This window comes from Tyto alba, unplaced genomic scaffold (genome assembly GCF_018691265.1).
Source record: "Tyto alba isolate M040663 unplaced genomic scaffold, T.alba_DEE_v4.0 Super-Scaffold_1000006, whole genome shotgun sequence".
In the NCBI taxonomy this organism is placed as follows: domain Eukaryota; kingdom Metazoa; phylum Chordata; class Aves; order Strigiformes; family Tytonidae; genus Tyto; species Tyto alba.
In genome coordinates, this window is record NW_024881272.1 from 27121946 (window position 1) to 27148827 (window position 26882).

Genomic DNA, 26882 nt, shown 5'->3' on the forward strand with positions numbered 1-26882 from the left:
ATATTGTTTCAGAAGATATGTTTAGTCATTATTATTCAAAGTCTGTCTTTCCCATGGGCACAAGTCCTCCAGACATCTTTAAAAACATTTGCTGGATTATGGCCCTCAATTTTCACAGAATTAACTAATGTTAAATACAGCCAAGATTTAAGCCTTAGAATTGAACAAAAACATGCAGGAGATCCCACCTTCCCTGATACACAAGACAAGAGGGTTGCAACCCAGAAAAGTGGCTTGACTGCAAAGGAGGAAAAAATAGAGACAAGAGTAGAAAAATCCTGAATGTATGAACCACAGTTAAACAGGCGTGTACCCTGGCAGAATTAATTCTAGCATCCTCGCATTGTTTCCTGCTATCCTTATTGATTTACAAAACATTTGTCTTTTCACCATGGCCCTAAAGTAGAGTTTCATGTGTACACCAAACTTCTTGCACAGCACTAGCAAATAGGTGAAAAAAAATAGAAAATCACTTCATTCTCCTGTTTCCTATTTAGAGCTATAAGGGTCTTGCAGGGAAAAAAGAATCGAGATCATTATGTTATTGCTGTTCAACCCATGACCAGGCTGAGCTCCCCAGAGTCTGGAAGATGACTGTTTTCTTCCCCTCCATGACAACTGAACTTGTAGAGTTCAGAAACCCTTCCAGGGCCAGCAAGGAAACTGCACCACAGGTGCAAAGTTTCCAAAGTTGCTTGCACCAGGGAAAAGATTCCCAGTAGAGCTTTGTAAGTGATAAAAAGAAACTGTTTTATTCACCTAGGGTTACTAAGCAGACTTTATTTTACTTGGAAAACCACTAAAGGTTTCTGGATGACAAGGAATAGCCAAAGATGACGACACTTCTCCTTTTAAGCCTTTTGCTGAATTGTCTCACCAGGACTCTGAGCACTCCCTTATGCCCAGAGTTACCTTTTCAAAATCTGGCAGCAGTGCCTTTTCCTGTGAACCAGGAACCTTTGGGTTTTCGGTGTGCCTAGTTTAACAAAGGTAGGCACTGGGAACAGAGGAATGGACTAGTTTTACCTAACACCTCCCTTGGGGGCTTGTCGTATAGTGTTGTTTCACATGTACACTAAAGCACAAGCAAGCAGCTACATTGTGCTCTTAGTCTTATGGCATTAACTGCAGTAGCAATAAGAACTACAGAAGTCTTAAGATGGATGGATCAGCCCAAGCAAAGAATATGTTATAAACCAAGAAGGCAAAAGGTAGATTTCTCTGGAGGGAGATGGAGAATACATTTACATATGAAAATCTAATACACAGTGAAAAGGAAAAAGGGCATTACATAAATAATGCTAGGGAAGAAATGAAAAATATGTATTTTTAAACACATTCCAAATACGGTTTCCAACATCTGCAAATGTGTTGCTCAGTCAAGCAGAGACACAGAAGCAATACATATGAACCAGGCAGGCACACAAAGCTGTGCGATACAGAGACCAGAGGAGCACTGCGGAAGGTCAGTCATTCACAACTATCCTTTCCTGTTTCCTTCAGCAGTAGAGTGCTGCAAGAATATATTGGGGAGCACCTCTATTAATTTGCCTTGACCTTTAATAACCTGTAGGCACTTGCAACTGGCTGCTGTCACAAGTGGGCTACTCAAATAGACAGACTCCTGGTGAGACCCATTGCCAGTACAAAAGCAGAACACATATTGCTGGAAAGGAGTAAAAGCACACTGGGAAGGAGGTACCCTAACACTCTGGGTCTCTCAAGATACACCCGCAGAACAAAGTGGGAATATGAGCTGAGAGGAACTCAGGGAGAAGCACACATTGCATTATCTCGTGCTCCAGCTCAGAAGCTTAGCCCACTCAGCTGAAGAGCTGAGGTATCCACTCCCCTGGACTGAACCCTGTTGCTCACTTCTACTGGAGCTGCTGTTTTGCCATTCATATATGAAGATGGCACGTACATATATTCCCCAGATCCTAACAATGGCAAATGACAGTCTGCCCCTACAGGAAACCTGCACAAATATTTGCCCTCATTTCCCCTACGGAGGCAAGTAGAGTGATTGCTTTCTGTTACTCTTGATGCATGAGAACTTAAACTAAACCAGCTGCAGTGGCACCTTTTGTCTAATTCATAGATTTCCACTTTACCAGGCTTACAGTTTATGCTGCTTGCTTTTATAGGTTTTTCCTGTCCTTCCATTCAAATAAACTAAAAAGGTACAAGGCAGCTCACTTATTCCCACTCAGGCAAAGTCACTTGTAAGACTCTTGTAGCAAAACAGGGCACAAAGTCCACAGGCATTATGCAATGCTCGTGTCACCCAGTAGAGCAGCACTTCTAAAATGGTCAACCATCAGATTCCAAAAACAGAGAGAGTCCTGTTAATTCAATAAATAACTACTTTACGCTTTCCTGTGGTTGTCTTCTGGTCATGAGAAAGGCAAGAGTGGCATCACAGCCGTCTTGCTCTTCCTGAGGGTTGGCTGGCTACCTTACCCCCGAAGCTAGTGTGAGCACTCTGCTTGCTCTGGGTTTGCACATCAGAAAGAAATCTATATGTACCATATGAGCAAAACCAAGAACATGTGAGACCGAAGTAGATCTGTACCCATTTCACCCTTGATATCTGGAAGTTATTAGTAGAGGTTGAGCAGTTCTAATCAACAAAGAATAGCCAAAACTGAAATGAAACACTGCAGTCCATTTGCACAGCAGAGTCTCTAACATCAGTCTTGTCAGACAGGGACCGCATGCAACACCTGAACTACTTCCACGTGACTCATGATCTGACCAAGCTAGGGGGTGTGGGAAGTAGGGGGAGGAAGAAAATAAAAAAAGAAAATGAGTTAGTTATTAAACAAAATCCTAACCCTCTGGGAAGATCTGATGGCCAAGAAAATGCTGGCTGCATCTGAATTTTATCCTCCTGAATCTGAGATGAAAGTTGCCTATCTGCAAGTTGCTTACAGTGCTGCCGGAGGGGACTTGCCAGATAGCTGCTTGCACTGGGCTCCAGAAGGAAAAAGCTTTTTTTCTGTGGTTTATTTTTTTGTCTTAAAGAGAAAACCAAAAATGACCATGGCTCTACATGAGGGAAAAAAAAATGCAAAAGCTCTGCCCCTCACCAGTGGAGATGGATCTGCTCTTTTATTTACACTGCATGACATCCAGGCAAGAATAAACTCCACAGAAATAAATTAAGGCCACTCCCTGTCAGTAAAGATGTGCTTCTGGATGATAAGCAGCAGAATATGTCATAAGTCCCCCATCTCCCCTCCAGAGAAAATCTTGCTGTGAAAATGGAGCCACACTGCAGATCTTAAAGGTGATGGCAATTAGCACTGTGGAGGGAATATTCAGAGGGCAAACCATCCTCATATGTGTAGGGACGCCACAAGCAACCAACATCTCTGCTTGTGAAGAGGTAAAATTCTCCAGGAAGGTATAAAGTACATGCTTAAATCTGAAGAGCCCAAGGGAAGGCGTTAGAAAGATATAAATTTCAGGGCTTCTCTAAGCATTGAGGAGTTTTGTTGCTGTTTTAGGAAGAAAAAACTCCACCATTTCCTAAAGAATTCTGTTTGGAGACAGTCTTATTGCAGAATCTACTTTGAAGCATATTACACTAAGAAGGAATAAGATGCTCTTGTTCCAGAATAAGAATTGCTTGAGAAGTGTTCTATTGCACTCTACATTCACAGCCTGCCTCAGATGCAAATGAACTCTCAAGTGCCAGCAAGCCCTCAGACAGAAGCTCTCCCCAAGCACTTTGCAGCAATGGGTTTAAACTCTGGCAGCACTGTGACCGCATAAGCTAATGTCAAGGTGCTATTTCTCTCATATCCTTGGCCATTAGGAACACTGCCAGGAAGAAGAAAAAAAAAGAAAAATCAGAGTTCACATGTAACCAGAGGCGAAGACTGTCTATCTTTCTACCTTGAATAGTCAGACGGAATTTTAATATCTTAAAGGTAAATTTAATAAACAGCTTCTTTTACTGCATGAAAGATATAGACATCAGAACAGGAGAGGTGCCACTGAGCACGCTGGACAAACTGACATCCCAGACTGATGTGCATATTACAAAAGTAAGGGTGTATTTCAAAGCCACTTACAGGGGGCTGTCAGCCGAGCATGGTGGCAGTCACTTCCCAGCTGCTGTTTCCAGTTCAGGGCAGGCAACCATCCTGCAGTGAATTAGGGGTTCAATTCCAAGGGGTTTCCAGTTCTGACTCAGAACAGTACAGCTTGCTCTCCCCTGCTCCTCCCCAGGAGTAAGACAGACTCAACTTTGAATAGATGGTACCTGGGAGGAGGCTGGGTCACAGCATTTTTCAACTCCACTCTTGACTCTGCAACAGACTGTCTCCCATTTGTCAGATGATGGTTAAAGTTCAGGAAGGCTGAATGGTTTCTCCTATACCAGGGAATTAGCCACCCTCCTGTTCTCACTGTGCTGTTATGACACCAAGCACCGGTGTTTATAAGGGGATTGGCCGGGATGGTGATTAGTGCCATACAAAAGCCACTGCGGCAGTAGAAATTTAATAACCATGAAAACTGAAATCTTTCAGCGATGCTAGAAAATAGCTCCTTTTGGGTACGTGGGGGGTCTGGTAAAGTAGAACCTGCCCTGTTGTCATTATCTGTTCCACATCACTTCTGTAGTCACTCAAAGACCTGGCTTATGCTTGATGATAACATAAGACAGGGTCCAGCTTTGTAATATTTTGCCTACACATTGTATCACTGACTGAAAATTTTGAAATAAACTTTGAAAATTTAAGAAAGTTTGACAGAAGACAAACTACTGACTCTTCCTTTCCTCCTTTTTTAACTGAACACTGAAACAGATTTTTACTCTTCTTTGTTTCTTCCCTCCCCCCACCATGTTTTTTTCTTTCAGTGATAAAGTGACAAAAAAGTGGGGAGACTGGAAAAAAAAAGAGAAAGGGAAAATAGTAGAAAAATAAAAATGAGCCTGTACAAAATTTCAAATAAAGCATTTTCTTTGAAACCCTGTAGCATTAAAAAACCAAAACAAATTAGTTATTTTTCAACCATCTCCAATTATCTTTTACATTTAGCAGTGGCAAAAACTAAAACTGTAACCTCTAAATCAGACCATGGATACCAGGGATGTATTACCATTTGCTGAACAAGTAATCAGATCTTTGAACTAACACTATAGGGCACTTCTGGAAATGGTCACTTAGGTGCCACATCTGTCACTAAAGAACCAACGTTCCTGGGGAAGGTGACTTCTTAGAGAGCTGTGTGCCACTGTTCAAAACCACCCTAAATCTACACTTCCTGTCTACAAATTGTTTAATAGAAGTTTGCCCATGCATTAGGGTCACAGAAAAGAAATTTGTGCCTACATTTCTTCCTAGACAAAATTAAGCAGGACTGGTAAAGAATGTGTCCCCTTTTGGCTGGGGCATGTGCCTCTCCATCCTGAGTCCAGAGAAGCAAGACTGCATTGAAAGAGCAAAGACAACCTCTGAAGATCTATTGTCTGGGGCAGGAGCTGACTTTCTTCCCAAGTCCCTCCTTCTTACCCTCCAAACAAGCTTTATGTCCTTTTGTCTGTAAACTGTAGAAGTCAAGGAGATGTGCCTCTTATAAACAAGTACACAATACCTTGCGACAGGCACACACAAAGCACGTGGAGCAATCTGTGCAGGGGCAGAGGAAGAATTTCATCCAGGTGCCCTTGTGTCAAAGAAAAGTTTCCAGCAGCCAAGTCCTAGTCACACATGAATGCTGGCTCCTCAGAGCAGCAGCTATAGCAATGCAGAAGAAGCAAGAAGACAAGCGCAGGGCACCTCAGAGACAAAAGAACTGAAACCAAAATGAAAAAAAAAAAAAAAAAAAAAAAAAATCAATTCAGCTGAACTGAGCCAGGGCAGGCAAAGAACAAAGGGTCAGAAGACAAAGCCGGAAACAATAGACCAGCAAGATTAATATCAGTTGTGAGGAAGAGCTGGGACACTACTGAAGGAGAAGTGGAAAAGGCTTAAAGAAAAGTATAAAAACTCAAAGCGATTCCTAATTGTGAATCCTGACATAACACTACAACACCTGCAGCTTGATCAGTACAGATCTTACACACTGCTACACTTACAGAAAGGGCTTCACCTACTTGTAGATCCCTTGAAATTAATGATGGTTACTTACTAGGAGCCATTTCTATTTTCCTTAACAACAGCCATGCCAGTGAGATCAAAAGACAACTCCAAATTTCCTGTCATCTTTACAGGTCTGGTCTGACTTTTGAATATTCATGCCCTGGTCTAATTCAACTGGGGCAGGAGTTCAAGATTTCTGCTTTGGATTTCCCCACTAGCAACAGATGCTCCAGCACTGTCTCACCCATGCATGTGAAGTCCAGTTTGGTGAAACCTGCATGCACAGTACACTGGATGCTCCCAGCCAGTTGCACTGCTGCACAGTCACAGACTCAGCAGGCAATACCACAAACGATGTATTCGCTAACACTTCCAGAGGGCTTGCTCTCCCATGTAGGCCCAGAAAAAATCTGTTGCATGGGCATAATGCTGCTCCCTAAAAGTGCAAGACTTGCTGTCCATGGGCATATAGAACATTACACACAGAAAAAGGCCCTGACCTAATTGATAGCTGGGAAGACATGGATAAGCATCTTCAAAATCCACTTGGACTGCAATTTCTAGTGGGAAAACCAAGCCATATTAAAGAAAGCTAAGTGACTGTGAAGTTCGGTCGAATCAATATTTTCTCTTTTTCCTCTCCTCAGACTCAGCAACGTGCCATAGTATGCTGTTACAAAGATGATGCGCTTTGCCCTAGAGGCAGTTTGGTTAGGGCTGGAAACTATCTTTAAGCTAATGTTATTCGAAAGTATGAGCAGTTAAACATTGCAAAACCAGTATGTTTAAGAGATTAATTGGGCAACCCCACCCAGACGAAAGGCAAACTTGCCAGCTATTGTATAGTGAAGCCTTTCTTAATTCTCCCTCTTGAAGACCAAGGGCTCCTTTAGGTCTCTGATTATTAGGTTATTTGACATTTCTTAGCTGCATAGGCAAAGCTGACCTTGTTGTCCGAAGAATGAGGAGTTAGGACTGACCCATTCTTCCTACTAGAAGGTGTAACGTGAACATGCATGGCTAGGCCTGGAGGGGTGAACGAACCTGCCTGGTGAGTCCGATTTTCCATTCACACTACTACTGAAAGGGTGGAAGAGATGAAGGCAGCAACCTCTGCTGTGGGTGGGAAGGGGTCTCTCAGTCACGCAACAGCCTTCTCTGCAGATGACAGCTCCTCCCTCAGAGGCAGTCTGGGTGTTCAGAGCTGTGGGGATTCCTTCTTCCCCTTGCAGACTGCAGCCCCCAACCCCAGCACAGCCCCTCTACCCAACCTGCCACCATCACATCTTTTCTTCTGTGCAGGTGTTTCCTGGCACATCCAGAAAGCATACGTAGTAAGATAGTGAATCACATAACTCTATAGCCAGAGAGATTTAACCTCATTATAAATTTCCTCCAGCTTAGTAAACTAAGTGTATAACCTCTCATACCTGCCTGACACCATAGCGAATTGATTCAAAACCTGTGGTATCTTGTAACAGCTAATGTCACTTTGGGTAGCAGAAATTCTTCTAACAGTCTATTTACATCAACACAATTTTAAGAGGAGCTTTTATTTCCATTACTCCAATATGGATGTTTTATATTCTCAGAGCAACCTCTCTCTCTCCTGGGATACTTCACACTAAAATCTCATCCAGGAGATGTACAAGGGACAGACAATAGTGTTTTTCATGTTGCTTTAGAAGTCAAGGAGAGTGTGTTTCCCTTTGTATTAAAGCTTAGGAGCTGTGCACTTAAAGAAAAAAAAAAACCAAAATCTTAGTGAGAAGGATGAATGCAGTCTAACAACTTTAAGAGAGCCCCGCAGCTCATTTTATGGTTGGACTGTTGAATTCCGTTGTCTTTGCTTCTCATAATTTGGTTTCCTGAACCCCTATAAAAGAGACCATGAACTGTAGCTTCTGTTCACCATGTTCCGTCACTGCTTATAAGTGCTAAGCTGCAACTAAATGAACAGGAGAGTGTTCACATCCTCTTCTGACACAACTTATGCATATCATCTTATGCATGCAGAATATAATTAATTTTATAGAAAGTTTTTGCTCTTTTTGACCAAGAGCACTCACCCTTAAGGTAGAACTGTGCAATATCAGATGCATTTTCCTATGGATTGCAGCCAGAAGAGTTTTGCAATATTGAAAGGGAGTGAAAGCTCTGTATCTTTGTACCTTTGGGGTGGCAAGAGAATATAAAAATCCCTTAAAGTGGAGCTTGGGTTTAGTTCAGTTCTCTTCAGTATTAGGAAATGCATCCCACAAAGTGAAACACTGGCAACGGTCCCCACAAAGGGCATTTATTCATCAGAGAGCACTCATAGGCCTGCTGCATGGCCAAAGCAGAGCACCCTCCTACATCCAAAGTTGAATTGCAATCTAAGCCTTTATACATACGGAGATACTCACTTTGAGTCGAGAAGTAGCCAGGAGAGCATAAGTGTTTGCTTCCAGTCTCTTTCATTTGGCAGAGAAGACCGAAGTGAGACTTTACAGTAACACAACAAACATGCACGTATAAGATCCCCACTCTCTGTGGAATCCTATTTTGTTTCCTCCTCTTGTAGGAAATATAGCTGAGAAATTAAAATTATTTGGCTTGCTAGGAGGAAGGATACAAGATTGAGTGAGGTCAGAACTGATGCAACCCTTGCATTTATTCAGATATAAAATCAGTCCAGTATGAAGTCTGGCAGATGATGCCCTCAAGCTTCTGAGAGTCTCATCATTACCACAACAGGCACTTCCTGGGTTCAGCAATTTTCCTCTAGTACAGCTGCTGTTACCAAAAGTGTCCTATACCAATTCCCACAGAACTCAGTTTCATTTCTTTAGGAGAAATTTATCCCCTGGAAACAGCTAAGCAACACCATCACCTCTGTTACTTCAGTTCTTTTCACATGTAAAGGCTTCATTAGCTGCACTTACTCTTGCATTTAAAACATGCCTTGTCCTGTCTTTCAGCTACTATCACTTATGCCCTGATGCTCAAAAGATTTATGCTTAGTGAAGGATGCAGAAAATCAGCTTTTAACCCTGACAGTTTATTCATCCTCTTTCTTCATAATAAAAGACAGAGGCTGGCTAAAATTCCAAGGAGGAGCAACAAGTTTCAAAATTAATCTTCCCACACATACATCTGCCTTTCCCACAACCAAAAAAATGCAAACCAAAAACCCCATGTCCCACTCATGTTGTAGAAATTTCACTCTCTTACGAACTCCTTCAGGAATCCTGCAGAAGCAAATTCAAAGAATTTGAAGGCACTGTGTCCATGAACTGAACTAGAAAACTGCCACCACTTTTAAGAGGTCTTCTTGGACTCTGTCCAGGAATAAAATCCTTCATAGCACATGGAGCACCTTGGTCACACAGAAAGCAAGTTCAAGTACCCACTAGCCCAGTTAGTTATTGTGTAACAGCAAGACTCCTCAGACAGCTGGTGGGAGTCATGTTTTCAGGCAGTCTGCCCCCTTCTACCCCATTCTTTAAACTTAAAACCAAAATTTGTATAGAATTTTTCAGATTTTTTTTTTTTCATGCCCTCTGCTGGCAAAATGGTGGGGGTTAAAAACACAGACTAAGTATGTTAACAGAAAACCAAGAGACATTGCCCAGTGTAGTCTGGTTTTTCATTTCACATCATCTGATTTAAGGTGAAGCGAGAGGGAGCATTCATTTAAGCAGCTGTAATGAAAAAAGATTGATTGAAAAGTCATTTTTGCTCCATTTCTTATGGATAAGAGTCCCAGGTGTCTGTTTTCCTTATATTTTCTTTTTAATGGCTGTTCCCTATTCAGCCCGTAAGCTTCAAGGTCAGCTTCAGGTCAAATTACACTTAGCACAAGATGCTCAGCATCTGCAAACAGCTGTGGGATCCCTCTCCCTCCCCTCTTGCACTGGGTTTTCCATTCTGGTCTCCCAGCCTGGAAAACTATATTAAAAATGCTTAGAATACTCATTTTCATTTTTGCATTTAGAAGCTATGGTAGATACCACACTGACAAATGTGCTAAAAAGACAACAAATGACACCCTACTAATAGAACATTCTAAGTATGATGAAAGTACATGTCCAAGTACATCTAGACATGGTTAAGCTTGCAATTACTGACTGATGGCAAAAGCCAAAGCATACAGGGCAAACAAACGCAGTTGTCACCACATATCTCCTACAACTTTCCATGTACTATGAACAGTGAGGGACAGTTGCTTATCTCCCACAAAGAAAATAATATCTAGCAGCCAAAAGAAGGAAAATAAGACTGTAAGAATATTGAGGAAAAAATATTCCTATTAACAGATCTTGGATAAAATCCAAGCCTTTGGAAAGCTGGCTTAACACCAGCGCTTAGAGGGTAGGGACTTGCACAGATTTTACACACAGGTATTTGTGCATACTATGTACATATATAGGCATTATCTGACATCTGACCCTATCTGTAAGAGTTAAACTTTACTTGCCATAACAGTATAATGTGAAAGACAGAAAATAGCATATATTTTCTTAAATAAAAATACTAGGGGAAAGAAACGAGGGAAAAATATCTAAGAAAGGAAAAGTCTCTAAAACCACAACTTCAGAAAGATCCCTCAGAAACCTGAACAGCCCATGAGAGATGAGTTCAAGCTGTAAGGTGAATTCTCACTGTTTTGTGTTGCACTATAAAAGCCCTCCACAAACAGTAGTGACTCCAGTTGGTTAGAAAATGGTCTATAAGAGCAAAGTGAAAACAGAGTCCTCTTCATATTAGAGCCTACTCTTACTCACCCCTAAATGTGACACAAGCATCAGTGTGCATGATGACCGTCACAGCCTGAGGAGAGCACTGTCCTACCTTCGGCTATAAAGGGTATTCATGTAAATATACTCTCTGGTGACTAACACTCCATCTCTGTTCCTGAACTTCTCAACAAGCAGTTAAGAACTATCAGGAAAACTTCCTAAAAAGGCTAACATGAAGCATCGTAATAACTCTTAAAAGACCGAACCAGAAAAAAAAGGCTCTTAGCCCATCTTTCTAAGAAGAGGCTCTCTGGGGTTTTCTCTGCCTTTTAAGGAAGTGAGCTACAGCTCAGCAGCTGCACCATGTGTGAAATATTACAGCACTTGTTTTTAATGGCTGGATGAGGTGCCTAATGATTTTAGGGAGGTCTGGCTACTGCTGCAAGCATTCCACAGCTGTAAGGAGACAGAGGTGCGTATCCAAGTTTACAATACTTGTACATTTGCAGGAATACAGGTATTTGAATCCAAAATTCAGTTTTCAGTGGATTCTTCGATAACAGAATAAGAAGAAGGATGGCACAAACAATATAGCTCTGAATGGGGAGATGAACTTACAGTCTTTTCCCACAGGAACACAAAGATCCTTGATTATATTTAATCTGTGGATAAAGTGAAGGACAAAGGACCAGTAGACAGGACCAAGTATATCCTGATGTATCAAGGCTAGATGATTTGCTTCCTAGGGTATCTTGCCTAATCAAAAAATGGAAGATGTAATAGGGACCTTCTGTCAGGCCCCAGGAAGCTAGTGTTTGGATTACACATAGCTATATACCCTTAACAGAGAGCAGGCCAACAAAGGTCAGGAAGAGACTTGGCTAGCTCAAAGACAGGTAGAAAAATGAGTAAGGAGTTAGTTATGAGCTTAAACCTTAGAGCTTCCTTCTTAGAGGAAGACAGAGTCTGAACTGAATGAAACCAAGATTGATTTTAAAAAATGAAGAACAAAAAAAGAAAGCTGGTAACTTATTATCTATTCCTGCTATGGGCTGATTCTCTAGGCCTGGGTAGCCACAATTCTGCTTTTTCATATACAAGATGTTGCTTGCACCTAGGGAATCTTTGGAATTAGCTTCCATATCTTAATACTTCAGGTGGTGAGAATAATCAAACATTCAAGAAGAAATCTCTCTACCAAGAAAAAAACCCAACATCCTGACATGTTCCATATGCACTGGGCTGGCATTTGGATATTAAATCTGCAACACCTAACTCTGCCAAAATGTTTCCCAAGACTCCAGAAATAAAATTCCTCATTGTGCCCTCACTTGACTGCCAAAGGGATGCTTTTTATCCCTTCTTTTGACCCTCTTACAGAAAAGTTTCCAAAGATGGAGCAAGCACCCAATTTCACATTTGGCAATGCTAGAAACAACGCAGCAATGGCCTTGAAATGTTTGCCATTTCTACTTGTCTTGACACTAATTATACACACAAGGCAGCCTCATCTGCACTGGGCAGAATGGCTTAATGCACAACAGAGTTCAGTGCCTTCAGAGCTGTGCATTTCCAAGCGAGTCAAGCGTGTATTATAACTGCAGTCACAGCAAGTTTCTGATGTGCTTCTCCAAGACCGATCCCTCCTTTTTCTTTTACTTAATTTTCCTCCTTTTTGTTTTATTTTTTCCTATAAAACACAAACTTTCTCTGAGACAATCAGAGCATGACTTCCATCCAGTTGTTTCATCAGGCTAAGTGTGCCACCTGCTTTTTCACATTCCTTTTTTTTTTTCCTTCCCTGTTTTGAATAAACTCTGCACTATCAAAATAAAATGATGTCGTTTACAAAGTACCACCTCAGCAGCATGCCTCAGCCCTCATTTCACAGGGCTATGCCAGCAGCCACAAACAGAATCAAAGCATCCAATTAAAAATCCATATTCATTAACAAATATCATGTGTACTATAATGTCCTGCATTGACTATGTCACCACAGGAGATGGGAAACTCACTGAGTTTTCCTGCTCTCAAGTTTGAAGCACCATTTTATTAAAGGAAGGGTTTTACCTTTGCTATTCTACGGGCCACCAAAAAAAAGGCCCAATATCCTGTTAGCCCATGAGGCTAGCACAGCAGAAGTGACAGCTGTTGACCTTTTGCCTTAGAGAGATGCCAGACACAGGACCTTGCCAGGATGATGGGTACACAGAGAAGACCATGAAACTGTGCCAGACCTTTCCCATCGAGGTCTTTAGGTATCAACAGGGCCAGTCACAAACCAATCTGCAGTGTTACAAGCAGCCAACATAATAAACTCTGCATATGCTTGATTGATGCAACTCATTGGCTAGGCAGGGCCAGATCCAAGATGATGTAGTAAATTAGCATATTGCCTTGGCTTCAGGGAAGTTACGTTGATTTACAGAATCAACAATTTACCACCGCAGAAAGTCACATACAATAAGTACAATATTTCAGACCTATACAATGAAGTTATATGAACACATGCCAGGATTATTTATTTATTTGTTGTACCCACAAGCCTGAGATTTACAACTCTTTATAAATACAAGCTGGGCAATTTGCTTTCTATTTTTAGCAGGAATGCTTTGTGCAGGGAACAGCTGTCAGCCACTGGGAGCTGTGCTCTTCAGAGCAGCAGCTTCAGACAAATAGAGGCCTTTTAGAATTAAATTGGAGAACTAGGGTCACTGCTTTGTGGTAGAAGAGAAGCTGAAGACAGTAGACAGCAAGACAATATAAGCACTACACAGAGAACCACTCCCAGAGCTTTTTTAGCCCGTTTCCCTAAGAAAAGGAGCCTTACATGATCCCACTGCATATGTACGGGTGTGACTGTCCTTTCTTCCTGAATAGCTTCAGAACCCACTGACCAATTTGGTCCAAGTTCAACAAACATTCATATGACTCAGAGATAATCTATTGCTATTATCTTCAAGAAGACAGGCATCTGAGCAGAGGTGAGAGATTCTGCTAGTATCCTTCCTCCCTGTGGAAAAAACTGTCATGTGAACTCCTTCTATCAGATCCAAAGCTATGCAAACCCAATACGTGCACTGATAGGAAATCAGATCTTGCCAGCTCTGGCATCTTCATGCAGACACTCACCTTGGCACACAAAGGAAGATGGCGTTTCCCCAGGGTGGACCCGTGCAGTGATGAACACCACTTTCTGTTCAGCCCCTGGACGCAGGTTCACTGTAAGCAGAAGGGGGTGGAAGGGGACAGAGGGAAAAAGAGAGATAAAGAGTCTTAAACTGGGTCCCATATGTAGGAACAAAGAACCATTAATTTTTAAAGCATATCCTTTTATAAAATTGGTCATGCATTATAAATAAGCACAATCTATAATTAAAGGAGGCAGTGTCACTGGGTCTCTCTACCAGGCCATATAGCAGACTGCATAAGGGCTGCAAAACTAATGACATGCAGCCAAACCCGAAACAAACTTAGCTCTCTTTTTAAAACACAAGATTTACTACAGTGAGTTTAACTGCACTGTAATTACTCTCACTTGTGATAAATATCCCCCTGGGGCGACTAGAACAACAGTGGGGGGCCATTATCAAGCAAAGCCAATTGCGCCCTGCATTACACTTGACACAAGCCTTAACAGTGCCAAACACGGTAAAGTGCTAACAAATGACACGTATTAGGCTTTGCTCTGGGGGATCTGGAGGGGGGCTGTTTTTTTTTTTTTCTCTCAACTATTTGGGACTGCATCTGCTCTGATGGAAAGAAATGTTCAAAAACAAGTAAGTATGGAAAAGAGACCAGGATTAAATCCAGCAACCATTCTCCAGAAAGTGCATGAAAATGTGCCAGGTCCCCTTCAAATTACAGAGAGGTAGAAGGGAAACTGGGGTTCCAACTACACTGAATTTAATATGGGTTAATCCCCCAGTATTGAAGCTATATTTCTTTAGCCACTTGCCTCAGCCATAAACTACATAGGTCAAGCAGGATCTTTTCTCTGTTTGTGCAGTGACTGCATTTAATAAACAGGAAATAAAAATTATATTCTTTCAAAATAGTTTCTGGGAATTTTAAAGACCATAAGAGGTCTGGGACCTGAGTTAGATATCTTATCTAGATCTGAACACACAGCAGGGATAATACTAAACACAGCAGGATCCAATTGCTAGAGACATTTTAAATCTTTGTTTTGAAATAAGAAGTTTACATACTGAAAGGAGACTGGAAACTAGATCCAAGGTGGTTGTTGGGTTTTGTTTGGTTTGGTTTTTGGTTTTTTTTTTTTTTTTTTTTTTTTGTGTGTTTTTTTTTTTAATTAAGTGGATGCATTACATATATACCCAAATATACCCAAACATAGACTGTTAATTTCAAAGATGATTGGGAGTCCTTGAGACCATACCTGAGTTATTTTTTTAATTTCCTGAATTCTTAGAAATGCTCAGTTTACCCCATGGTAAATCACACCTAACAACACTACAGGAATAATCAATATATTTTTGGTTGTTCTCAGGAGACAATCTCAGCAGGTTTCTTTTTTATTTCCTTAGCCTCTCTAAAAGTCCTACAGCTGCTCACCCTGTAACTCAGCCATTCATTTCTTCTTTCATACTCCAGCTTCATCACTCTCTGGTGTTTTTGAGCCCCAGAGGCAAAGAAATATAAGAAAGAATGTCTCTGACAAAAGTAGCAGCTGGTGGGGTCAATTCTGTCTGCAGAAGGAAAGTGGGAGGTAGCAAAAAGGAACACAACACCATCAGCTAGAAGTCAATGACCACTCCACATCATTTACATTGAGTAGTGCAGGAGGTGATAAAAAGGCAAACCAACTTTAAAGAGCAAACGAAGGCTGGGATCACTTTTGCAAGAGGAGAGGTGCTTTCCTCCTTTCCTGGAAAAACAGCATTACATTGAAGGGACAGTGTCTCAGCACATCAGTGATGCTCAGCAACATGACACTGCCACTGTTTGAAGCTGGAACAGCTCCTTGGTTAAGAAATCTTTTGGATAGGATTAGTTTGGAGGTTTTGTGGCTTTGTTTTTTTTTTTTTGTCCTTAATTACAACATTTGTGTCATTTATGATTTACCATTCAGTAATAGTTATTAAAAATCATTGGTCAGTTCATTTTCTTCTGGAACTGTAGAGAACTTTCCCAATTCAGGGCTCAGTGCAAAGCTGTTTGGAATCAACAGGAGATGTGGCATTGGGTGCTAACCAGGACCTCCCTTGTGGGTTGAAGAACATCAAATTACCACCCTGCAATCAGTGCCAAGCAACTTCACTCTGCCTTGGTTTACAATCCCCACTGCATCACTCACTTTCTAGTGCAATGCATTTTCTGCAAAGTGGGAATGCACAACCTGGCAGTGTACAGACCATTCCACAGTTTCCAACCTCCTAGACAAGCAGCGCTCAAAATGAGCACAGGCACAGCTGGCCGTCCATCTTCATGTAGCAGACATTTTATCTACATTTGTCAAGCCCAACAATACCTTTATAAATCTTTAAGTAACATCCTGCATTATTCATACAGAAACAATAAAACACAGCACATGTGACTGTGCACAAGCGTATTTTTTTCTGGTATTTGGGCTAGATGAAATAATGTGACCTGTTAGCTTTTTTTTTTTAAGAGTCATTTTCATTTTCAGTTTTTGGATTTCAGAGTGTACATCTGCACAAGTAAATATTTCTTACGTGTTTCTGTTAAAATTTTGGAAAAGCATATATCTTTAATGTACCTTGGAAAGGCTAGAAAATTCAGTAGTGTCTTCTAAATGTTGAGTAAAGTGCCTGTCTAAGTACAAGGGTTTGTGAACATATGGGAAGAAACTGAACTGGCAGACAAGCTTTCAGTTCTGCAGATCCTCTTTGATCACAGTTCAGCTGCTCTGAAAACGCTGGTGAAAAGGGGGACATATGAGGCAACATGGATGCCCACTAGCCAACCTAGGGGACAAAGGTGCAACAAGGCCTTCTGATATGAACCAGACTAGCTTGTCCTTAATACCGTAACACTGAAGAGTTTGAGATGGGGACTTTGAACCCAGCTGGTGCAGGGCATTCATTATTACAAGCTGGATTCCCAGACTGAACCTTAACCCAGCACCAGCACATTATAACCCATCCATCCATCCAGACATCCCATGGGTGGTCTTAGAAACCATATATTCAGCCTTGCACAGTCGTCTTGGTCTCTATAACACTCTGTGATAAAAGGAATTGCAGGTGTGTGCATGCACACACCTCTAAACACTCCCCTAAGTCCAAACAGCAGCCGTGCTGTCTTCTCTCTCTGCGGTTTTGTATATAACCTAAAAATGAAAGAAGGAAAGAGAAAGGAAAGAAAGGATAACTATGATCAGGCTACAGTAGCCAGGGTTTAAAAAAAAAAAAGTAAAAAAATTGCTTTGTGTTCTTTTTTCTTTACCAATTGCATCGGGTGTCCGTGCCCAGGCACCGGCAGTGGGGGCCGCAGGGCTGGGGGCTCTGAGGAGAGGCCGGGCTGCCCCGTGCTGGTCATGGCCGGTTCCAAACGGTTCTGCACTGGCCCCACCGCAGGGCACAGACCAGCCCCTCAGCAAAGGCCGTGGCTCCTCAGAGAAAATTGGTTTAAGGAAGGACAAAAGTGCCACACAGGCTGTGAGGCGTAAGAGGGGAAAAAAAGTAAGAAACAGCCCTGTGAGCACCAGGGTTGGAGGAGGGGAAGGAATGCTCCAGCTGCTGGGGCGCAGACTGCCCTGCGGCCCCTTGGAGAGGCCAGGCTGGAGCAAGTATCCCACTGCAGCCTATGGAGGACCCTGTGCTGAATCCAGGTTCTCCTGAAGGACCACAGGAAGGGCCCAGGCTGGAGCAGGGGAAAAAGTGTGAGGAGGAAGGAGCAGCAGAGAGGAGCTATTTCAAACTGAGCACAACTCCGTTATCCATCTCTGGCAGTGTTGAGGTGGTGATGTGGAAGTAGAGGAGTTGGGAGTGAAACTGGTCCTGGGAAAATGGGGGCAGGAGGGCGGGGTGTTTTTAATTGATCTCTTTGATTCTCACTATACAAATCTATTTTAATTAGCAATAAATTATTTTTCCCCCAAGTCAAGTCTGCTTTGCCCATGATGGTAATTAGTGATATCCCTGTCTTTATCTTTTCATCTTATTTTCTCTCCCTGTCCTGTAGAAGAGGGAGCAACTCGGTGGGCATCTGGCAGCTGGCCAAGGTTAACTTGCCAAACCAATAATGAATACAACAGCTACAAAACACTATTTCATATTTTAAATGTTACATCAAAAATGCATCCTATTTTCTACTTCAAGTTGAAAAGATCAATCAAAATTAAAGAGATTAGAAGTGTATAGCTTTGATCAATAGATGCCAAAAGCACTTACGCAAAATGACAGAAAGGCATGTTCCATTTAGCCACAACTTTGCCAGTTGTGGAAATAGAGTCTGTTGGAAGAGTAGATGGGGTATCACAATTGCCATAGCAGTGCATCTTAGAAACAAAACTATTTGACGAACATGTTTTCCAAAGGAAAAAATTTATAGATTTCTGGAATTATTTATTTTTAATTTTTTCTTCCAGAAAGTATCTTGAAGATTGAACATTATTTCTCTCTCCCCCCGCCCCACAGAGGATATCACTACCATCATCATTAATAATATTTGCCTTGACTTAAGATTCCAACTGGGACCTTAACAATCTGACACTGTGTGGTGCTTCCTTGTAGCCTGCTATTCACTCACCACCATGCTGTCACTCTGCTGCAGAGGAGAATTCCCTTGGGCAAAGCTGTGAAGATCTAAGGTGCTAGTCAGAAGAAACAACACTAACCTCAACATCTATTTTGTCTCTAAAGATACCACAATGGAGATAAACACCAAGTGAATATCATACTGAGAAGAAACCCAGTTAGCTGCAAGCAAGCAACCCAAATCTCTCACTCAGTATATCACTTATACTGTTTGGCCCTCAACTCATGTTTCTCCTCCTCTAACGCTATAGCATGCACAAGCCAACCACTTAAAGCAATCCCACTGGCAACATTCCCCCAGCTCTCACCCAGGAAACAGCGATTTCCACTCCTGGTTACATACTACACTAATGCAACTAAAACATAGTCCCACAGAAAACACTTTCTACTGAAAAAAAGAGAAGTCAGATCAAAATCTAAACTTTCATGAGAAGGCAGCAAATTCACTTAGCCATTTTCATTCAATTTCCATTTTTTATGCTATTATAAAAACATGAAAATGACAGATTTGTATGTAATAACTTAAGTATCTAGAAATTACATGAAGAAATACTAAATTTATAGAATCCCACTTGCACTACCAAAATGAATGGTATAACAGAACTGAGAATTTCACTCAACATCCAGGGTCTTTCCTGCTATCACATCTGACCAGAAAGACACAACAGAGGCATTGCAGATTTGAGGTTTCTTTAAGTCTTGTAGCCACGGTATTGTAATGATTCAAGTTCACAAATTAGTACTAAGGCTGATGGAGTACAAAGTATGAGCAAGTCTAACCCTCCTAGCAGTGTACTTTGGAAAACCTTTAATTGGTTGCCATCAGGAGAACTTGGAAGTGAATGCCACTTCTTTGCAGAGGGCTTCAAAGTTGGGGCAAAGTACTAGGAAAAGCTTGCCTTTCTCCCCTCCCACATATCATCCCATCTGTAGAAGACCAGAAGGCTCTAGTCAGAAGAAATTAAAATCTATCACCCTAAAAACATATACCCCCAAAAATAATTTTGTTTAAATACCCACATATATTTTAATGAAATATGTGTATCCATTGTAAATAAATTCTATATTGTCTTCCTGATGTATTTCGCAGTATGAAGTGAGATGTTGCGAGCATTTTGTATTCAAAGCCCTGTGAATTAAGGACTCCATAGAGGAAATCAAACGAACTCTATTGTATTACACTTCACCATGCTGTCTTGGCTTGTCTGTGTCTGACAGAGCTGTAACATCTGTGTTGAAAGAGAACACTGATGTCGTTGCTGTTCTGACTGCCTAGTCTCTACCACATTAACCTGCTTTAGCAAATCAAATCCATTTACAGCATTTACTGTACTCTGGCTTTTCCTATGAGGCCAGATTAGCACCTAATTTCATTTATTTTTGTTATTTCTGGTCACAAATGTCATTTTGGCAACACAGACTGCAGAACACCACAATTTTTGGTCACTACCAAATCCCACTGGAGTTGGCGAGGTCAGATAAACACAAGCTTTTCTTTCTTGCCTTCTTATACTTAGTTTCAGTTAGTTTCTTTGTGTTGCTGAAGCCAAGTGGCACAGAAGGTAAAAACTATGCCATTTGTACCTGAGAGAGATAAGCCAAGTCTGGACTACAGCTTTTGTAATTCGGACACCTATTTCTATGTACTTTCACCTGGGAAGGGATGCAGCAGTATCTTGGCTCCCATGCAGAATCCAAGGAAGGTCAGGTCTGTGCAGGGGGAGCACTGCTACAAGGTGCCCCCATGGCTCATTGGCTCACCTCACCTACCACCATGCTTAGATAGTGTCATCTGGAGCACAGAGGGTTTTTGTTTAGCAAAGCCTCACTTGTGCATGGACCTTCTACTCAGAAATGGTCCTACCTGTAATGATCAAAACTGGATTCAAACCGCTCAAGTAACAGATTTTCATTCAGGTTCTGGCCCTGATTCTGTCAGGTGCTTATATATCTGATTTGTCTGGTGGACTTCTATTGTGTTTAAAAATGTACTTAAACATAAGTGTTGGCATAAGAGCTTTGGTGAATTGGGGACGTTTAGCAGGAAGCCTGTCTCTGAGATCATTGTCACAATCTTTTAAAGTTGGAGATTGTGCAACTATTATCCTTTATTGCCCATTTTATGCCAAAGTCTCACTTTCTTTTTACATTCCTTTTAAAAGCAAAGCTATTTTGGAGCATTTAATATTATTTAATCTCTTTACTCTGGCAGCATAGAAATTACAGGGACCATTACAATGGTCCTGTGTGCGCATATGCTTTATTGATGTATATGCTGACCTAATATTAGATTGATTTTGCTCAGCTTTTCTGCTGACCACGGAAAAATGCAAATTGGGTATTATATTTGCACACTAATTTTATTGGGCCCCTGTGTCTTCATAAAAAGATAAAGTTTGGGCTAATAAAAATAAAACATTTCTGGTGCTAATATAGGCAAATGTTTATGTAGGCAGGTAACAAATTGGTTTGTCATTTAGGGGAACATAAAGAGCACTAAAATTATCTTTAGGCAAAATAGATTGGTGGCTTTTGCTTAGCTTTTAGCTTTCATTTGCAAAATCAATTTAATGTAGCACAGTGTCTCAAAGACAGGGTGACACAGGATTAAGACATTCATTGTATTCCCCCTCCATAGCTCCCCCTTATTCAGAGGCCCTGGGATTTGGGTTTGCTCTTGTTCAAAGCAAATTAAATATATTCCATCAGAAAAGAGGAAAAAAAATAACATTTAGACTTACGCCATATGCAAGCATCCTGAAGGGACAAACAGAAGAGTAAGGTAGGAAAGGGGGGACTCAGTGTTCTGAAGGGAGATGCTGAAGGAGTTATCAACACTTGTCAGTGCCACTAGGAATCTGAAAGTGTAATACTTGTATGATCTCCTTGCCTGGCTATTTCTTTGTTCCTCCTTTCTCTTTCCTCTTTAAGTCGTCTGTAACAATGCCTTTCGCATCTCTCTAACGGCCAGCAATCTCTGCTGGAACACAGCTAAGCGATCTTCGATGACAGTTTAAGTAAATGGGCATATATCAACAGCCTAACTCCTATTTATTGAAATGAGTTGACCTATTTAAATCCCAGAGTAGGCGCTATTTCTATCCAGCTCTTGTTTTTCATCCTCTCCTTCCCCTTCCCTCCCTTAATTGCAGGGTATTTTGGAGGGGTTCCATGGAGTGAAAGGTTACACAAACAGTTTCAAAGTTAATACTTGACTGCATTTTCAACTTAATAGCCCAGCAAAGGGATCTGACTGTAAAGCAAAAGGCCAGAAATATTTCCTGGTAAAATTATGCTGAAGCATAGATCAAATGACACTGCAGAGTTATTTGCAAAATCAGAAGTGGCAAACAACTATAGAGCAAGATCCCCCTTACTTCCCAGCCCCACTTGTTTGTTTTTAATCTTCATTACATCTTGGAAGCAACCATTTTTCCATTTAGGCTTTCTGATACTGGCAGCTTGTTACACTTCTGAGGCAGGAAAATTAGCTGCATGCAAAACCAGTCAAGGTACATTCACATCTTTCCTCCCTCCTTGTCTCCACTAAAAAAACACTCCCAAAAAACCTGAGGTTTTGTTTTTAAATTATACATACACATTTGAATGTTGGAACATACAGGTCCTATGAATAAGAATAGAAACCTGAATATGAACAGCACATTATCGTCCTCAAACGGCCAAGGTGATGACAACTCACAATTAAGGATGCAGACAGTAGCATTTAATGTCACCTACCTGCATCACCGTCATATCATAACAGTTTAGCAGGCAGGTCCCCAGACTGCTTTCCTTTTCCCTCTCCTGCTTTTCTATTTATAAAGGCAGGTTGGAGTGTAGATAAACCCCTTGCCCTCCAGAGACTGGAGGCAGGCAGTAAATTATGGGAAGGCTAAGTGGTACATCAAATGTGTCTCCTCAAAGCTATATATCACCTTGTTAAATTTGATGTCTAATCCCAGAACCCCAGAAACCATTCCCAAAATCCCAGAAAATGCATGTGTCCTTCAGATGATACAGAACAAGAAAGTAAAGTTTACCTGCAGGGAAAAGAAAAAAAACACCAAACCAAAAACATTCTAGCCACGATTTGCTAAAAGTCTTCATTTTACTTGAGTGTCTTTCAATGCTATTTCCTTAAATTCCATAGAGTCAGAACTCACCCATCTGTATTTGAATACATGAACTGTGAACTACGGTACTCATCTCTTATCTTGCAATGGTCGACATCACTTTACAAACTGAATAAACCAAAGCACGTCCTATTTATCTCTCTCTAAAAATTTTACACCAGATAGAAATGCAGTTGCTTATGTATGTAGCAGCACTTTTCCAGTTACCATCAGTGACAGTAATAAAGACCTTCAGCCATTCCACTGGGTTCTCTTAACTGAGCTCCACAACACCACATCAGTGAAGATAAGCTAGAAACACTAAGAAGCTGCCTGCAGCCACAAAGGAAATGGGCCTCATCTTTAGGGAAGGAATCGATACTAACTGGTACCTATCTTGCTCTCTTTTTTCACAGCTATCATGCCTCTAGAAATGCTCACCATCCTGGTAGCCTTCACTTTATACAAAGGGATAGAAATAAAATGTTCAGATGAAAGACATTTCTACCTGCAATACTACAGTTACATGAGTATCTTTTGAGTTTGTCTTTAAAATCCAGGGATTCAAAAGGTATTACTAGGGCCTGTTATAAAGCAATTCTCTATCAGCTCTCTCCAGTGGAGAGGGCTACAGCTATGTTTGTTTGCTACAAGTATGCATGGGCTGAAAGATAAGAGAATAATTTATGTCAGAATTTCAGCCAAGATAGAAAAGAGGGAATTACCAACCACTCACGGAATGGTCCAGCAGTTACAGGAGCAGCCAGGACACCTTTGTTCTGTTCTGTTTCCAGTTTTGCTGTATTTTTGCCTGTGATTAACTTCAGTTCTTAGATTTTCCCATATAAGAATTGAGCAAAACCATGTGTGCTTCAGAACAGAAGTGTGAGTTCCAGTACAGTTATACTTGAAACTCTTCTAGTTTCCCTGAGATGCAGAGCCACATCCGTTCATTCATCATGGATCCTTCGAAAGAAGTCAGTGCTGAAAAGGACATCTATAGCTGCCATGAGATGCAACTCCAGAACCCTCCAGTTCAGCATCTCTAACCTTTCAATGCCAATGGACAAAATAATAGTGAAGAAACAAGCTGCAAAACAACATGCAGAGATCAGGAAAGGTGTTTCTGAGAAGCTGTAACTGGAAGACCTCTACTCACTGGGGCTATGCCTCATATTCTTCACTTAAACAGGCAAAAAGTACAACAGGAGCAGAATTGAAAAAAAGGTGGAGAGCCATGAAATGGCGGACAAAGCTGGATAGATACCTACTCAGGTATCTTGTTCTAAGTAGGGTCAGGTCTCATTCTGTGAGGAAAAAAGGTGAAAAGCAACTAAGGTTTCAGCTAGGTGAGCTAAAGGTTCAAACCTGGGGGAGCAGTGAAATAATACAATCAACACTGTCACTGGATTAATCTGTATTCTACCCTTTAGACTCTGACTTGAACAACATGAACCCTTCTCTCTTATTATTCCTAAAACTCTAATTATAAAAGAAGAGGGGATATACCATGCACAGTTACAGGACACAGGAAATCATTATTTTTCTTAATTTTTTGCTGCATCAGATATTCCCTGGGAGAAGGAGAGGAAGTGACAGGGTTAAGCAGAATCAAGCCTCCAGTGTACAAGACCTAGCTTAAAATCAGTGATCCCAGGCAGGACATGCAAGATATTCTGCAAGAGGTTTTGGCCTTTACTGAACTATGACAGTGTGTTCTTCAGTAGCTGAGGTACTGGTCAATAAAAAGCAACCTGCTGAAGTGAGATTCATGAAGAGCAGTGTCCTCAGAACATGACATTGACCTCTCCAGGAAGCTCCAACACTCTCTGGAGAGGTTTGAGCCCACAATACAAGAAAGACACCACTGAATAACCTCTCTTCACATTCACATCTTGCCCAAAATCAGAATTAAGACCTGAATACACAGCACCAAAAATTAAGAAGCTCATTAGAGGGTTTTACACACCAAATTCAAACTTCGAAATACCTCAGCAAGACAGGGGATGCAGACAACCCTCAGGGCTGAAACGCACACACACATCCCTAAGCCAGACAGAAGCAAACCCTCCTTTACTGTCATGTTCAGCATTGGTTTCTAATAACGTAAAAAAGATGTTTCTCATCATGAAGGTGGATGGCAAAGGTGGGGTGGAAAGCATCCCCTTTTCACAAAGAAGTGGAGTGACCTCTCCTGGACACACTGCCAGGTCCCTGCTTCTGTTCATTGATTCTTCACAGTTTTTAATCACAGGGACCTGATGTCAGGGAGTCTGTGGCCTGGGAGGAGTCTCAACAGTCCTAAATCAGCTTTGCTTAGTTGTATGTATTCCACTCACTTTTGACCATGACTCCAGCATCAGCAAGTGTCACAGACATGACCTCACAGAAACATACTAAGAATATTCGACCTATACCACATATCCCGCAGTCTGGAAGGAGAAATTCCTGTCACACCCTTGTCCTTTCCTTCAAAAGAAAATGGTGAGATACATGCCCAGAGGTAGGGCATTTTCCATCCTCATTAAGGGCCAAGAATTAAGTAAGCTGCCATTCTTATTTAGATGCTGCTTATGACATTTTCCCCTCTGTTACAAAAACAATTATCACAAAGATGTTTAAATTCCACCTGGACACAGAAGACCTTCTCTCACTCTAACCAACCTGCCCTGTCTGTTCCCTGCCTCGCATCAAGCCAAGAACTGTTCCTCTCACAGATGTGATTCTTCTCTATGATCTCTAAGCACCACATTAGCTTCACGTGCACATAAGTATCCACCAATCCTAATTGTCCTTTTTGTCCCATCATCAGTTAGCAATAAATTTCTGAGACACAGCCAATCAATATAGCACAGTGCGTATGTGAAAGCACGTTTTGTTGCCTGCATACACGCACACTGGAAAGCTGTGTGAGCTTTGCAAAAATGTATCTAGTCAGCAAACTGTTAAAAGCAATTTATACACACACACACACACCCTCTCTCTCTCGGCAATAAGCCTATGGAGAATTTTAATTAAAGTCAAAGGAGCCCTTAAAAGTGGAGGGGGAGAAATCTAGCACAGCAAGAAATAAATTAATAAAAACATGCTCCAAGTTGAAGCTCAAGGGGATCACTCTCAGTCATCATTTATTTAAAGGATGGGACATGTCAAAGATAGGAATGTCAAGTGGGAGATGCTGTGAAGCAGCAGAGGACAGAAAAGGGGCTGACGAACTGCATGCCACAGCTTCTGTAGCAGATCATTTTTTTGTCACGTAGGTTATATTTGTGGCTGGACACCTGCTGCTTGATATTCACTGCCTCTCAAAGTTTGTCACTAAAATATCTGTATTCCTTTTCACATTTGATCTGGCAAGGACCTTTTAGCTCATCTAGACCATCCTTATCTGGCCAGCACCTAATTTCTGTGAAAAACTATTCCATTGTCTCACCCTGAGGATCTTTTTCTTGGTATTCATCCAGCAATTTCTTTTGCTGGATTTCAATCTATTTCTCACTTGCCTCTTCCCTTGGTGTTTATATTTCTTAAAATGCCTTAATTCTGCATGCATTGTTTTCGCTTTTGCTCAGGCCATTGACTACTCCAGAGGAACTAACTGACCCCTTCAGATGAACCCTGACACGCAGGCACACCACAGACCTGCTCAATTCTCATATCCTTACTATCTTTTTATAGAGAAAGTTTCAATGCTCAGACGAGAGCTGGCATTCTGCTCTTCACCTGTCATTCTTGCAGCCACTGTATCATATCTTCTAGCCTTTTTCATAGTACAGGGAAGAGATTTCTTCACTTGAGGCCAGTTGCAAACAAGCAGTGCCACATTGCTTAGCTTTAACAACTCCCAGTATCAGCTGCTACAGCAAGCTCTTGTCACCTCCGCCTGTCTTCTAACAGCTCACTGGGGTGTAAGATGCTTGTGTGGATCAGTGTCCTCAGCAGCCTCCTGGGTCTCCAGTCCTGTATTCAAGGGAATATAATGCTTCTAGTTGGTGCCCTGTCACAAGCCCCCCAGCATCAGATGCAAATGTATGTAATTGTACATAATAAATCATGTGGTTATGCTGGAAACCCATGCATGTCTGATCCTTCAACTACAAGAATTATGGAGAGCCAACAGTAACTGCATATCATGACACCCATTATCACATTTACAGTGTCTTGTGCTATATACTCTTTGCCAGACAGATCCCTTGGTAGAGACAA

The 26882-nt window shown here is 41.4% G+C and overlaps 1 protein-coding gene across 4 annotated transcripts in view; it reads right to left on the reverse strand.

Annotated features, from left to right (window-relative positions):
• BEND5 (BEN domain containing 5) overlaps positions 1-26882 on the reverse strand; it is a 960999-nt gene that overhangs the window by 211828 nt on the left and 722289 nt on the right. For 3 of the 4 annotated variants that reach the window (XM_042805597.1, XM_042805572.1, XM_032997233.1), the window contains exon 7: positions 13952-14041. The exons of the other annotated variant lie outside the window; for it this stretch is intronic. In XM_042805597.1, the coding sequence (XP_042661531.1) occupies positions 13952-14041 (90 nt within the window). The remainder of the gene's footprint in view (positions 1-13951; positions 14042-26882) is intronic. 4 annotated transcript variants of the gene reach the window in all.